This window comes from Aulostomus chinensis, chromosome 21 (assembly GCF_037954235.1).
Source record: "Aulostomus chinensis isolate RoL2024-O1b breed Wild chromosome 21, RoL_Achi_v1.0, whole genome shotgun sequence".
In the NCBI taxonomy this organism is placed as follows: domain Eukaryota; kingdom Metazoa; phylum Chordata; class Actinopteri; order Syngnathiformes; family Aulostomidae; genus Aulostomus; species Aulostomus chinensis.
In genome coordinates this window covers 19,690,715-19,707,195 of record NC_141340.1, presented here as the reverse complement: position 1 = coordinate 19,707,195, position 16,481 = coordinate 19,690,715, and the positions used below count along the sequence as shown (strand labels likewise).

At 47.3% G+C, this 16,481-nt stretch overlaps 1 protein-coding gene, 1 long non-coding RNA gene and 1 pseudogene across 2 annotated transcripts; 2 read left to right on the top strand and 1 right to left on the bottom strand.

The window, feature by feature from the left end:
- The first annotated feature begins 10,208 nt into the window (after positions 1-10,208).
- Positions 10,209-11,082, top strand: LOC147241989 (uncharacterized). The gene is made up of 2 exons (XM_086191906.1): positions 10,209-10,292; positions 10,365-11,082. The coding sequence occupies exons 1-2, from the start codon at positions 10,220-10,222 to the stop codon at positions 10,712-10,714; spliced, it is 423 nt and encodes a 140-aa protein (XP_086048032.1). The 5' UTR covers positions 10,209-10,219; the 3' UTR covers positions 10,715-11,082.
- A 581-nt stretch (positions 11,083-11,663) lies between these two features.
- Positions 11,664-11,753, bottom strand: LOC147241988 (U6 spliceosomal RNA; annotated as a pseudogene).
- A 2,923-nt stretch (positions 11,754-14,676) lies between these two features.
- Positions 14,677-15,992, top strand: LOC147241987 (uncharacterized). Its single transcript, XR_015110978.1, has 2 exons — positions 14,677-14,784; positions 15,146-15,992. It is a non-coding gene; the product is annotated as an uncharacterized LOC147241987 (long non-coding RNA).
- Positions 15,993-16,481: the final 489 nt, after the last annotated feature.

Here is a 16,481-nt window from a genome sequence, read left to right as displayed (position 1 = left end):
GATTATGTGTTGGTGCATGGTGTTCCAGAAATCCTGCATACAGACAGATCAGTGTGAAACAGAGGTGATTCAGAGTCTCTGCCAGTGGCTGGGGATAAAGAAGATGCGCACCACTGCCTGTAACCCCAAATCTGATGGCATGGTGGAGTGTCACAACAGGACTTTGATTGACTAACCAGCCAAGATGTTGCTTTCCCATGAGGATGAATGGGACACATATGTAAAGCATGTTACTTTTGCATATAACACTTCTAAAAAAAAAAAATCCTATCTCTCATTTGCTTGTCACATGTCTAATACTTGAAGGAAAAACAAATCATCCAGCCATCCATTTTCTACCACTTCTCCTGTTAAGGGTCACAGTGGGGGCTGGAGCTTATCATAGTGGCTTTTGGGCGAGAGGCGGGGTTCAGCCTGGACAGGTCGCCAGTCCACGGCAGGGCCAACACATAGAGACAGACAAGCATTCACTATTCTGTTATGACCACCTGGCTCACGGCAGGCCACAACAAAGGGGAGACTACAAACTAGATCATTTCCACACATTCATTAAAAACAAGGCCCTCAATCACAAAGGAAACTGAGGGTCAGTATAAGTGCAACTAACTATGTATGATATGATATGGACTGGTGCATGAAGAAATGTGCAAATGAACCAAAACACAACTAAGAAAAACTGCTGGCAGCTGTCCTCTCAGGCAGGGTGGAGAGAGAGTTGCGGCCCCAGAATCTTCTCCTCATATACTCTCTCAGGCAATCCGATCCAACCCTGTGCACCTGGTCGGGTCCTGACCTGGAAAGCAAAAATGAGCCAGGCACCAGGGAAACACCTTCAAAAAGAGGCCCAACACCGTGGCCTCTGGCCTACATAGGGCTTACAATACGACCATTACACCATGAACACCATGAAAACTACAAGGTCACCCACAGCATGTTCTTGAAAGAACTCGTGGTCCATTAGGGGTCATGCTCCACCCTGCTGGTCCTCCCCCCAGCCACCTCCATCCACCACTGCCCAACCTCCAGCAACTCCTGGTAATGGGAGAGCACCTTTAAGGAGGAAAGACAAGTTAGATGGAACAGGGTGAAGAGAAACTAAAGGGAGAGGGGAGGACACAAGCTCACTCTGACCCCTCTGCTCCCAAGTATCGCTGTAGACCATGACATCATCTAGGTAGACGGCAATACCCTCCAGCCCTGCTCCTACCCCATTCATCAGGCACTGAAAAGTCGCCAGGGCATTCCGTAACTCCAAACTCATAACCTTGTAGGAGTACAGGCGAGATGGTGTGATGACTGCTGAGATCTCTTGGGCCCAGGGGGTCAGTGGGACCTGCCAGTAGCCTTTTAGCAGACAGAATTTCCTCACAAATCTGGCAGATCCCACTGCATCTAAACAATCCTCCATTCTCATTAAAGGAAAGGAGTCAGGCTTGGTCACAGCGTTCACTTTTCGGTAATCTGTGCAAAACCTGTCAGTCATGTCTGGTTTTCCTCCCAGTACACATGAAGAGGCCCAACTGGAGTTTGAAGGCACCACCAACCCATTATTGATCATAAACTGAACCTCAGCGTCCAGACGGCGCCGCATTTCCAGTGGGACACGGTAGAACGTCTGGCGAATTGGCTCCGCCCCTCCAACATCAATATCATGCTGCACTAGATGGGTATTAGAGGGAGTATCAGAAAACAGGGATGAGAAAGCAACTAACAGAGAGAAGGTTTACAACCGTGTTCCCAGGAACACCCTGTGGGGGGTACTCCGGGAGTATGGGGTGGATGGCCCCATACAAAGGGCCATTCAGTCTTCCTACCGGAGAAGTGAGAGTCTGGTCCGCGTTGCCGGCAGTAAGTCGGACTTGTTCCCAATGAGGGTTGGACTTTGCAAATGATGCCCTTTGTCATTGGTTCTGTTCATAACCTTTATGGACAGAATTTCTAGGCACAGCCGTGTGGTGGAGGAGGTCGAGTTTGGTGGCGGGAGGGTGTTGTCTCTGCTTTTTGTGGATGACATGGTCCTCTTGGCTCCATCAGGCCACGACTTCCAGGCCTTGCTGGGACAGTTCACAGCCGAATGTGAAGCAGCTGGGATGAGAATCAGCACCTCCAAGTCTAAGGCCATGGTCCTCAGCCGGAAAAGGGTGGTTTGCCCACTCCAGGTCAGAGGGGATGTCCTGCCTCAGGTGAAGGAGTTTAAGTATCTCAGGGTCTTGTTCACGAGTGAGGGTAGGATGGAGTGGGAGATTGACAGGTGGATTGGGCCGGCATCCGCAATGATGCGGGCGCTAAACCAGTATGTTGTGGTGAAGAGGGAGCTTAGCCAGAAGGTGAGGCTCTCAATTTACTGGTCAATCTAAGTTCCAACCCTCACCTATGGTCATGAGCTCTGGGTAATGACTGAAAAAACGAGATTGCAAATATAAGCGGCCGAAATGAGTTTCCTCCGCAGGGTGGCTGGGCTCTCTCTTAGAGATAGGGTGAGAAGCTCAGTCATTCGGGAGGGGCTCAGAGTAGAGCCGCTGCTCCTCCATGTCAAGAGGAGTCAGTCGAGGTGGTTTGGGCATCTGGTGAGGATGCCTCCTGGACGCCTCCCTCGGGAGGTTTTCCAGGCATGCCCAACCAGGAGGAGGCCTCAAAGCCAACCCAGGACATGCTGGAGGGATTATATCTCTTGGCTGACCCAGGTACGCCTCGGGATTCCCCTGGAAGAGCTGGTGGAAGTGGCTGGGGAGAGGACAGTCTGGGCTTCCTTGCTGAAGCTCCTGCCCCCGCGACCCGGACCCACCGGATAAAGTGGAGGAGGATGCCGACAAAGTGAACGATACAGCTGCTGTTTTGAACTGACTCTAACACGCCAAACTGTGTTTATAAGGAAGCGCATCTGTCAACGGGATGCATCTGCCAAAAGAATCTTAAATCTTTTGCGGTTGGGTTCACCATCAAACTCACTCAGCAAGAATTATGGATTAACCTCAAGCTAAATGAAAAGTTTCCGCCGTGTGGGACCATTTTGATCTCATATCGGAAAAAAGGTATTTGTTTTAATATCATGACACTGAACTGCACAGTGGTGCAGTGGTTAGCACTGTGGCCTCACAGCAAGAAGGTTCCGGATTCGAGTCCCAGCTCGTGCACAGGATCTTTCTGTGTGGACTTTGCACGTTCTCCTGTGCCTGCGTGGGTTCTCTCCAGATACTCTTCTACCCACCATCCAAAGACATGCAATTGGGGATGAGGCTAACTGAAATACTATAAAATGACCGTAGGTGTGACTGTGAGTGTGAATGGTTGTTCGTCTCTGTATGTTGGCCCTGCAATGGACTGGCGACATGTCCAGGGTGAACCCCACCTCTTGCCCATTGACGCTGGGATAGGCTCCAGCCCCCCCGTGACCCTTAATGTAGGAATAAGCGGAAGACGATGGATGGATGATGACGCATATTTTCACATTATTTTCTGCAGGTTAAATGTCACATTTGTTTGACAGAACTGTCGTATCTCAATAAAAGCACCTCCTCAATGCTGAGGCATTACAGGGCCAGGCATGAGAATGAGGTCCCAGATACACGCTGGACAAACTCAGGTATACAGCCATTGTACAACTTGTTCATAGTTGCTTTATTGATAATTACTTCCTTTTGAATTAATTTATTTCAACAATGCAAGAAGAAAACGAAAGTACAAGAAAAAAATTCAACATCTAACAGAATGAAAACAAGGATCTTCTTCTCACACTTTGAAAAGGAGTGGGAGGAAGTATAAATCTCTATAATCCCACCCCCTTTCACTAACTCATAACAGCAGATCAGCTGTCTGTGCTCTCAGATCAATTCAAACTTATATTTCATATATTTATTTATTCTTTACTTAATTTTTACCCATAAAGCTTCCAGGAAGCAGATGCTGGATGAGGCTCTACTGAATTTGATACTGAAGGACTGCCAGCCCCTCAGCATTATGGAGAATGAAGGGTTCAGGGAACTGGTTCAGGTCCTTGAACACTCATATGTTTTGCCCACCAGAAAGGCATGTGGAAATTTTCAGAAGTATTAGTTTATATATCAGTTCATTAAATCTTTCATTGAAATATATTGATTTGCTTTTGGTTTTACTTGGTGTCATTTTCAGATCATCAAACACATGGTGGCCAAAAGGTGTGAGGAGGAACGGAACATATAACGGCTGACATGTGGACATCTGTGAACATGGAGGCTTACTTGGCTCTTACCTGTCACTACATGAATTGGAATTTGCAGTTGTGTAAATCTGTCTTGGGAGTGCAATACTTTCCACAAAGTCACACTGCTGACAATTTGGCCCAAGTTAAAAGGGGCATGATGGAGGACTGGGTCATTACCAATAAAGTAAGGTGTCTTGTGACCGACACAGCACCAAACATGATTGCATCCACGAGACAGCTTCAAATACGGCACTCAATTTGCATTGCACATAGCCATCAACACAAACACAAAAACAAACACCTGTTGGCATTATGGAAGCGGCTATAAAAGAGCCTTCACGATTGTGCTGAATGTGAACGCGAAACGTTTGTTGATTCTTCCGCTGTTTCACGCCGACTCCAGAGGTGCCATAGCCAAAGCCGATTCTTGCGTTAACTGCACTTTGCTCGGTTGGCGACACCCTGTGGCGGTGTTTGGTAACTGACATTATTTGACAACCGCATATACATCAGGCACAAAAAAGCCATCAACACAAACACAAAAACAAACACCTGTTGGAATTATGTAAGCGGCTATAAAAGAGCCTTCACCATTGTGCTGAATGTGCAAGTTTCAACAATAGCAGTACTTGCGCTGTTGGAGGATGTGGCAAACGGTGCAATAAGATGGGAGCGACACTTCAGGGAGGACTTGCACCACAATTCTGACGAGTGGCTGATGAGCCGGTTCCGGCTACCGCGGGCCATCTTTCTGCAAATTTGTGAGAAGCTGCGACTGGCGCTCCCCTCCATGAGGAGTACGCTTACGTTCATGGTAAGGGTTTACACTCCATCCATGTGCAGACCATCTATACGCAGAGGCTGGAGGGATGGACGCCGATCCCGGCCAGGCAGCCATCCGCTACGCCAGAATTTCAGTTCCTGTGTGACGACCCTCCCACTGGATCCGTGTGGGCCGGAGGATGCGCCGCTGGGTCCGTGTGGGCTGGAGGATGCGCCGCTGGGTCCGGGTGGGTCGGAGGACCGTCCGCCGCTTGTTGGCCTGGTGCTGGAGCTGAGGCCGGGGGACGACGGGCTGGCCCGAATGTCGCTGGTCCTGGAGGATGACTCAGAGCCGGCAGACGGGCACCCGCTGCCCAAATTCCGTCAGGTGCCCCTCTCCCTGACCCCCACCTGTCTGGCCGGCACTCCTCTGGAGGGCAGCTGTACACCGCTTGACCTCCTTTTGGTCCTTATCTGTCGTACCTCAGGCCAGCTCATCTCCACCTCCATCTTCTCCTTTATCTCTCTGGCATGCAGAGTCCGGAAATTCCTCAAGATAGTCTGCCACAGCCATGATCGCTCTCCTTACCGTCTCAGTTGAAACACTGGGGCTCTGCAAGATTTTACTGACTCTGTTAATGTGGTTCAACACATTGTACCATAGAACAGTACTCACCATGAAAGGCCATTTCATCATGTTTTCCATGATGCTTTTAGCGCTGGAGACACATTCTGGATCCTTCTTCTCCTTTGCATGATCTTTCAGAGCCGCCAATGCATCCACAAATTTCAGGAAGCTGGTAGCGCACTGCATCCACCCGGCACTCCCATCTTGTTGTGGACAAAGCCTTGATGGACAAGTCTTTAACGTTTTTCTGGAGAATTGTCCAGCGGTGAACAGAGCTACTAAACAAATTATAAAGCCTCTGCAATAATCCAAAATACCCTAAAGATACGACAGAAGACTTGGCAGCATCTCCAACCACCAGGTTTAATGTGTCACTGCCACACGGGACACACAGTGCTTTGTTGTTTCGTCCTAGGACCCTTGCCTGGACCCCCTGCGTCTTTCCTTGCATATTGCTGCCGTTGTCATCGGACTGGCCACGGAGGTCACAAAGATCCAGGTTCAGAGTTTCCAGGTGTCCTAAAAATAGGTTTAGCAGGCCCTTGCCAGCGGTGTCCTCAGCAACAAGAAATCCCACAAAGTGCTCATGAATGGACACTCCCTTTGTCAGCTCACAGTTGACAATTCTTAAAACTACTGACAGCTGCTCATTGTGGCTGACATCAGGAGTGCAGTCTATGATGACTGCGTAGTGCTTGGCCCTCCTCACTCTGTACACTATGGCTTTAGTGGTGCACTGTGCCACAAGGCCAATTCATTTGTTCTGTATAGTCTTACTTAGGTATGTCTCAGCCAGCTCTTTCTCCTCAATCCTCCTCAGGTGTTCCTTCATCATTGGGTCAAATTTGGCCATAAGCTCCACTTGACCCAAGAAATTGGCATTGCTATGCTCGTATAATTTTTCTCTGTGGCCTCGAAATGCAAGGTTACGTTCAGGTAGGTAGTTGACGATGGCAAGTAATCTGTGCAGAATTTCCTTCCACCTAACAATTTCAGCATTATTGAGATTAACGGTCAATTGCTGTGCCAGACTTTAGATGATTTCTCAGTGTGTGCCAGCCTTCCATGCATTTAATGTGTTCAGGGGACCTTTCATGTGCCTTGAGGTTAGCCTGGAGATTGTTTCAGTTATTAAAACCACTGGAACTCAGCTGTGAACGCATGCTCCCATCTCCAAACAACCGGCAACAAAAGCAGAGAACTAAGTCCTTTGCTTTGCTGCAAACAAGCCAGGACCTATGGATCTTCCCTCCACTCTCCATGAATGTATAGTAGTTACTACATGTGAACCTCCGACTGTCTGTGTTTTTTAGGGAAGTCGGTTTTGATTTGAACAGGTCCTCTCAACACTATCAGCCATCGCTCGCTGTCACTGATATTTTTTTGGCAAAAGTGCCGGGTCATCATCCAGTCCCAATTCATTCGTAGTTGGGGGAGATGGAGGGCTGTCAGGCCGCGGACTCACCAAATTTTCATTTTGAGCATCAGCGCTTTGCTCCTCCACCACTGGGCTTGCGGCACTTGGTTCTGAGGTAACTTGTTGAGCTAGCCCGCTGGAACTCAGCTCCGAGTCTGCCCACTCTGCCGTAACAAGCTCTGGCTCCTTAGGGTGGGGCTGCTCGCTGACATTTTTTCAAGCTGTTTTGTCTCAGAGAAAGTAAAAAATTGCGACAGTTTTGGTAGTGTCCCGCTACGTCTTTGCTTTTTGCCGTTTCTCCGAGACAGCTCCGCTTCCTCGAGCCGGCTTCACGCAGCTGTGGTTTCCTATTTGCAGCAGTAATTACATGGAGCCCTCTACTGGCAGGGGGTGTAGTAATTCGCTGAATAACTGGCCCGCGCAGCTGACACGCACACGGACACAACGCCAAGCACTCGCACATTTACTGCTGCATGGAGGGGGATGTCTACAGTGTATTTCTAGCGCTGGACAGCTCCAGTAGATATAGACAGACAACCATTCACACTCACACGGTCATTTTAAAGTATTCAATTAGCCTCGTTCCAATTTGGATGTCTTACCCAGACATGCATGAGTACCAAGAGAGAGCCCACGCAGGCACAGTGAGAACATGCAAATTCCACACGTGCCCGGGCCGGGACCTTCTCGCTGTGAGGGACAGTGCTGACCACTGCACCACCGAGCCTGTCCCTGTCTATATCCTGCCGACCAATAAAATTATTCCCGGTCGGAGGGAAGCCTCCGATTGGCTTTTGCAAAGTTAGAACAGCAGGAAGCAAAAACGTTAGAACAAAGTTAATAGAAGTACAAGATCCAATACAAAATTATACAATTATATTCAGGATGCTGTTAAAAAATTCTAAGAGCTGTTTAGTCATTTAGCTTTGATGCATTGTGATTCAAATCATGATTATTGAATTTGCAGGGGGTTTTTTGTATTGATTTGTTGTCTTTTTCCAGGAGTGTTGTGCTATTATTTAACCACAAGATGGCGCCTCAAGCAAAGCAAACAACTGTGGACTGAATGAGAGAAGGCCTTGATGTCAGAAGGACGTGTTGTTTGTAAGATGTATTGTTTTATAAATCATTAAAAAAGAACAAACTGGTATTGACTACAAACAAAATGAGCTGTAGAAATCAGAGAAGTCTACTGTGGTAGAAATCTACTGCTTTTATTTTACCACAAGATGGCGCCTCAGGCAAAGCAAACAACTGTGGACTGAATGAGAGAAGGCCCTGATGTTGGAAGGATGTGTTGTTTGTAAGATGTATTATTTTATAAATTATTAAAAAAGAACAAACTGGTATTGATTACAAACAAAATGAGCTGTAGAAATCAGAGAAGTCTAATGTGGTAGAAGTGTACTGCTTTTATTTTACCACAAGATGGCGCCTCAGGCAAAGCAAACAACTGTGGACTGAATGAGATGAGGCCTTGATGTAGGAAGGATGTGTTGTTTGTAAGCTGTATTATTTTATAAATCATTAAAAAAGAACAAACTGGTATTGAATACAAAGAAAATGAGCTGTAGAAATCAGAGAAGTCTACTGTGGTAGAAGTGTACTGCTTTTATTTTACCACAAGATGGCGCCTCAGGCAAAGCAAACAACTGTGGACTGAATGAGAGAAGGCCCTGATGTTGGAAGGATGTGTTGTTTGTAAGATGTATTATTTTATAAATTATTAAAAAAGAACAAACTGGTATTGACTACAAACAAAATGAGCTGTAGAAATCAGAGAAGTCTAATGTGGTAGAAGTGTACTGCTTTTATTTTACCACAAGATGGCGCCTCAGGCAAAGCAAACAACTGTGGACTGAATGAGATGAGGCCTTGATGTAGGAAGGATGTGTTGTTTGTAAGATGTATTATTTTATAAATCATTAAAAAAAGAACAAACTGGTATTGAATACAAAGAAAATGAGCTGTAGAAATCAGAGAAGTCTACTGTGGTAGAAGTGTACTGCTTTTATTTTACCACAAGATGGCGCCTCAGGCAAAGCAAACAACTGTGGACTGAATGAGAGAAGGCCCTGATGTTGGAAGGATGTGTTGTTTGTAAGATGTATTATTTTATAAATCGTTAAAAAAGAACAAACTGGTATTGAATACAAAGAAAATGAGCTGTAGAAATCAGGGAAGTCTACTGTAGTAGAAGTGTACTGCTTTTATTTTACCACAAGATGGCGCCTCAGGCCAAATAGAAAATGAGGAACGCTTCACGAATTTGCGTGTCATCCTTGCGCCTCCGGGATCGCGTTCTTCGGCACTCCAGTCCAACGAAGAGTCCAATTTAGCAGCCAGCCAATCGGCGGCTCGCTTTCGCTAGCAGATGATTTGATTGGTCGACGGCATCCGGCTAGCTTTTGGCTGGTGCGCTCGGCCTTTTCCGTCACTGTTCTTCTGCGACTCCGTCAGGTAAGTCTCGCTGCGCTCTTCCTCGCGCTATAAAGACCAGAAACTTTGGAAAAACTTTACCACGCCGAATGACGGACTTTGGGGTGTCTTGTCCTTGATATTTCTTGCGACTGTTTGCACTTTTTCACACCGAATGACGGACTACTTGGCGTACTGTACTGTTCGGAGCTTTGCGGCTTCTGCTAGCACACTTTGTACTGTCCGTTTGAATGAATGAATGAAGGAATGGAAAAAATGAGACTTGTTATCGCTTCCATGCAAACGTCCTTCTTGAAGCAATAAACACCACGTATTTATGTCGGCTGGAGCCTATACCTACGGTCAATTTAGAGTATTCAATCAGCCTAGTCCCCAATTGCATGTTTTTGGACTGTGGGAGGAAGCTGGAGTACCAGAGAGAACCCACGCAGACACGGGGAGAACATGGAGACTCACCCAGAAAGATCCCGTGCCCGAGCCGGGACTCGAACCCGGAACCTTCTTGCTGTGAGGCCACAGTACCGACCACTGCACCACCATGCAGCCCGCTATTTATTTATATATATATTTATATTTTTTATCTGTTGATGAATATACATTGCTCATTATACTTGAATGAATGAACGAATGAATGAGGCAGGCGCTGTGTGTGACATAGAGTGCATTTTCTGTCGTGCGAGGTTCCACAGGAGGGAGGCCGATGATTGGTCAAAGGTGAGCAGGTAGACGAGCCCAGAGTAAAGTCTTTTAAAAACAGCCTCAACCACCTCTGCTCTCTTCATTAGCCTTCGCGATGGAGCCTGGGAAGCGTCTCTTCAAGGCCAAACACCTGGAGGAGCAGGAAGAGGAGGAGGACTGTGATCCAGGTGTGTGTCCACGGCCTGCTGCGCGTGTCAGTCCGCGTGGAATATTCTTCATACGCGTGTGTTTTTTTGCAGGGTTCACCTCCTCTGACACACAGAGCCAGCCAGGGACAGGAGAGGAAGGAGACGCCGCAAGCGGCAGCAGGGGGCAGCTGCCCAAGAGCGGCAAGCGGCTACGGACGCAACCTTCAGCCGCCACCGCCACCGCCTCCGCATCCAGCCAGCCGCCGCCGCCGCCGGAGCTTGCCTCTCCACCCTCCACCCTCCTCCCCCTCCCCGTCCGTCAGGCTCCCCAGCAGGGTGACCCTGTACAGGAGGAAGAAGAAGGAGGAGAAGGACACGGAGCTCCTCGCCACGACCGACCCGGACATGGCTCCGGGGAACCCCTGCTGCATCTGCGGGCAACCGCAGCACTTCAACTCTGACCACGCCTTCTACCGGGGGAGCTTCTTCTGCCCCATGGCGGACGGGGGGCAGAGGACGGCTGAGCAGTGGCAACAAGAAGAGTGGGAGAGAAGCGCGCCGTCCGTCCCCAGAACCACCTCCTGGCGCGTCAGGAAGGAGGAGGAGGGGGAGGGTGGGGGCCCCGCCCGAAACACCCACAAGCCCCACGAGACTCACATCTGCCAGCTCTGTGGTCTGCCGCTCAGGAAAGACTACGGGCACAGTTCCTTCGGCGGCGCTGGCAGAACCACTGAAAAATTCTGTGCCCTGTCAGAGGGACTGCACCCTGACCTCTGGCTGGCTAGGAAAAGAGCCGGCCGGACAGAGAACATCTGAGGCACTCACTGGTTGCGCTTCCATCCTTTTTATTGTTTTGAAATAAAACGTGTTGGTGTTGGCAAAACCCTGTTGTTGTTGTTGTTTTTTGTCTTGCTTGCTGTGACAGTTGGTTTGTATTTCTTTACAACACAAACATTTACAACATGAATCCATGTAGTTAGATAGATGGATGGATGGATGGATGGGTAAAGAAGCAAACATAAAAAGTCTTTCTTCAGCACTTCTAAATCATGATAATATTCATAAATACAACTAAAACATCTCGTCTTCAACGGTGGAAGGAAAAGCGACAAACTGCGCCTCCCTCGGTCACCGCCGCGAACGACGAGACGAGCCTAGCCCTCCCCGAGCCGGCGCGTGGCTAATTTGAATAACGGCGCTGCCATTGGCCCCGCTCCTTCCTGGGCGACCGGCCAATGGGGAGGCCGCCCGGGCCGTTGCGTTCCAAAATGTACCCCGGCTCGCCCGTTCTCGGGGCCCGGGCGGCCGATCCGGGCGGCGCCGGCGCCGTTCTTCCGCGGAGGGGGGCGGCGACGCGCGGGAGGCCCGTCTCCGGCGCCCCGGCGGCCCGTCGGCCCGCCCGGCCTATCGAGAAGAATGGGCCGCTTCCTTTGCGCCAGGGGCCATGCTAATCTTCTCTGTATCGTTCCAATTTTAGTATATGTGTTACAGAAGCAACACGGTTCTTCTCTGTCGCCACAGCCATATATAATGTCCATGAATGCACAAGCAACCTAAGTCAGGGTGTTGTAAACTCAAACTCAAATAAACGACTTAATCTGCTGAGATAAATATATAGACATCACAGCTACATAGAAATTTGAGGTGTTTGGTTATTATAATTCATCTTTAAGCGCTTGAAAATACTTTCTTTGAGTTTTGCAAACGTAATCAGGCAGCAGCAAGGAATTATGGGTAATCTATGCAGCCGCTCTTCCCGACAGGCAGCCACGACTCGCTGGCCCTCCTCCCACTTCCCCTCACTGAATCTCCACCCTCATCAAGCCGGAGCAACCACCCCCGACTGAACTGCATGGATTGTACTTCACACGCTGCTGATTCAGAAAGAGACAGAGAAAGAGAACATGGCTGTCGCTATTCTTCCAGTGTCCTTTATCAGGAACTTAAGAGTTTTCAAGTGAGCTATCCGAGAAGTGAAATAAAAGGAGGAACACGAGTATTTTATTGAAATCACTACTATATGGTGAAGAGTGTTCCCATCATCAAGCAAACACCAAGGATTCAAGGACTCAAGGACTCAAGGATCTTGATTGTCATGCCTCTCACATTTCCATGTTGGTGGTACGAAAATTGAACTCAAGTCCCGGGATAGCAAGAGATAGCATAATAGAGAGTTGAGAACACGATAGATATTCACAGAACAGAATAGATGTTTACTCAACAAAAAATATGTTTACTGAACAGAATCGATATTTACAGAACAGAATCGATATTTACAGAACAGAATCGATATTTACAGAACAGAATAGATGTTTACAGGACAGAATAGATGTTTACAGGACAGAATAGATGTTCCTGAGCCTGCTGACGTGGGGAGTGAACACCAGGGAGCTGGTGAAGAAGGCCCAGCGGAGACTCTTTTTTTCTGCCGACCCTCAGGAAAACCGGCCTACCTCACAAACTCCTCACAAACTTCTACCAGTGCACCATCGAGAGTGTCCTGAGCTGTGGATGCAGCGTGTGGTTCTCCAGCTGAACCTCAGAGGAGAGGACACACCTGCAGCGAAGCATCAAGGCTGCACCCCTCTCACACCCTGGCATCAGATCGACTCCGCCTGGCTGGAAAACAGAGCTGGAAAAATCGAGTCTGACTGGACACACCCTGAACAAGGTCTTTTTGACCCCCCTTCCCTCTGACAGGCTCAGGGTCATGAGGGCACGGACAGAAAAACTGGGAAACAGCTTCTTCCCCAGGGCTGTGAAAGCTCTGATGGCAGCCTGAGCCCGACTGTTGTTGCATGTTGCACCTCTCATCCTGCACTTTACTTGTGATGGACATTCAATTCGCAAGCCTACATCACCACTGGACTCACTGCACTATCCTCTATCCTTCATTCGTGTTCTTTTTCTATCCTGTTACTGATTTTCTGTTCTAAATGATTATTATCTGTTTATGCTGCTGTGTGACGGACTGTGTCCGACTACATCTCATTCTACAGAAATGTTCAGTGGTAATAAAGAAAACCTTAAATGACGCTCGGGTAGTCATCCGAATTCATGTCGGCCCACTGCACAGTTCGTGGCTGTCGTTGCCTCTCTGGCACAGAACCACAACCATCACTGGTGGAATTTTGACAAGCATTGGTGAACTGTGGCCAATCAAATCCAATTGATATTTTCAACAACTATTTTACCTCTCACAAAGGTTAGTGAGTACGTACAGTGGAGATTCCATTCGACACTGAAGGTAGCCTGTTGGAGGCGCTTGGTAATGTTACCGTTTACACACTCTCTCCACTACAGAGCAGGGCCAGGTGAAGCTGAGCCAGCAGGAGACCGGCCATACATCCGGATTTAGGCAGGGCAGTCCAGAACTGAGATGCCTTGTCCATCAGGACGTCCTCTTTTTTTGGCGTTGCATTTGAACGCAACGCAGCCTATCGTCCAATGGTGTGAGAGTGGTTAAAAATGATAGGCTAAAAACGGTGTCACTCAATCATCTGACTTCTCATTGGTTGCAAATGTAAACAAGCCGCCCCCTTTCCCACGTGCTAGCTGTGCACGCGGCGTCTCACCTCGTTAGCGGGACGTTGACGAGCCGAGAGGACGGACCGCATTCAATGCCCAAAGGTCAATAAAGCCCGCGTCCCTCAGCAAAAGTAACAAAGACGATTCGCATGCGTTTTGCACACTTTGTCGCTGTGACGTGGACGTTAGCACACAAGGAAAGACGGCGATTGAAAGGCAAAACATGTTTTTTTTTAAATTTGTTTAAGAACTGAAATGTGTATTTTTGGAATTTATTGATGTTTACGTATATTTAATTTGCACATTAAAGGCCATCAGTGTTCTGCTTTGTGGCACTGCACTTTGCAAGACAGATGAATCGAATAAATACAAATACTGTGAACAAATACTTTTTCTCAGGAATATTTGTTCCTCTTCGTCTCACAGACACCGTGATATATCGTAGATTGCGATGTACACACTATCTCAGAATCACTGCATCCTCATACCATCGTCATCGTGTTCAAACAAATCCAGCAAAACCTGAAGTAAGCACCGGCACCATAATGCTAAGCCAATGATAATTAACATGGTTGTGTAATGTTCAGGGTGCGAGGCGTCTCTTCAGACCTTCAAAAACTAGAGAATAATAAAGTAGCATGCTTTTGCTAAAATTAATGCTAATGCATGGATGGGTATATTACTTTTTTTAACTGTCTTGAAGTAACTCAGTTCGCTTACTTTGAGGGGAAACAGATGTTTGCTTGTTTTTTGTTTAACCCGTTTGTTAATATCCCCAAAATCAACAATTACAATATAAAGCTATTGTTTAGACAAATCATGTAACCATGATTTGTATTTTCGAGTGATTTATTTAAGGGGTTGTACTTCCGCATTTTATGTTGAAAAAGCCCGTATGACTTCCGGTGCTACCGATCACGGCAGTCGTGTCCGGGATTTCGGCAGGATCACATGGCCCAGTGGGAAACTAAGAAATAGGTTGAGTGCCAACGATGAGTAACTTGTAAGAACACAACGTGTTGATGCTTGTTTCATTGTTAGGCAGTCCCAGAAGAATGAGAATGTTATTTAGTGCTCGCGATTAGCGCCGCTTGCTAGCGTTAGCATGATATGCTAACGCCATTAGCATTCTGGACTGGCACCTGGCTGGATGCATTAGCATTTGGCTCGTGGAAGGGGCTGCTACTGGTGCCACTGTGAGACTGATTTAATTAATTGATCCGCTTTATTTATTACAATTAATTGCGTTAATTTGTATTAGAAGGATCAATGTTTTGTTTCAAATAAAAAGGAATGTAAAAGGACAAGTTCTAATTTCATGAATACTACTGTATGTAAACTGGTGTTTTTGGTTATTCTTTCAGGTGTTTGACCTGCGTGGCCGCCTGTGGTCATTTATGATCAAAATAAAGAAGATCAAGGATGTGCTTCTGTCGGAGGGCTGAAGATTTAAAAAGTCCGAACAGCTGTAACCATGATTTCACCGAAACCCCAGTGCACTACACAGGAACGATTTTATACATGTTTTTATACTTTGTAGCCAGGAGAAACAAACATGGATGAAACTCTGATGGAATCGTCAATCATTTGACCCCTTTTTTTTCCCCCCACTCCTTGAAGGAGTCACGCAGAAAGTTGAGTCAAAATGAAGTCACACAGCTCATTTACATTCAGACTTGGTTCATGAAATATTTTGCTATATGACAGTAATCCAGAAGTACCCAAGCTTCTATCACTGAACGGCAAAATCTGAATTACCAAGGTGGGCTGGGGGTGGCGCTGATAAAACGCCAAGTGTTATAATGACGATAAGTTTGGTACAACTAGGAGAAGACAGATGTACTGTGAGGTAAGAAACGAGTGCTGATATTCAACCAGGATCGCCCACAATATCAGATGAACAAGCGTCACTGCGACCAGGTCCCACGATGCGAAAGAGGCCCTGCTTCGAGTCTTCCTTGATGCTCTGACGGCTGTTTTTCCCTGGATGCGGCCACTTCCCAACTGCGGTGAACGCTGACTCGTGTAAATGAAGTCGCCATGCTCTCTTCTTCCTCTCGCCTGGTGTGTGAAGCTGACAGAGCCCCTCCCTCATCATCCTGCAGGATTAGAGAGACCAGAGAAGCTACGGTGGAGTGCGAGTGACTCAGCGCATGTTCTTGAGAATCCTAATTTCATTCACCCGCCAATAAAGTGACAGCAACAAATGTAGATCTCGGTATCACTGCTTTCTCATTCATTTACTCGGTTCTCTCCTTATCTACTGAACAGGTACAATGGACACTCATCGACTTCCATCCTTAGTACCTGGACAGGAAGTCCTGAAATAGGAATTCTCCTGTTAAAAGTAGATACCAGGCTTTTAACCCCTTCAGGATCACTGCATTTGTCAGTGTTTTTTTGTTGCCAACATTCAAAGCAGCACAGCTGCCACAGAGCTGAAGACTCAGGTGTGTTCTTGGACTCTTTGGAAAGGTGACTGTCAAGTTTTCCGATGAATCTTCCCTACTTGAAAGGGCTCAAGAATACACAAGTGGTATCACTCTTGGTTTGACCATTTGTTTTTGAGGGACCAATTTGCAGCAGGTCATAATCCTTGTATGGAATAGGAAATAAAAAGGGCCTATTTCAGTTCAAACAAGAATTTACATTTCACTTCAACATTAGCAAAATCATACTAATTATGCATAGCACAATTTA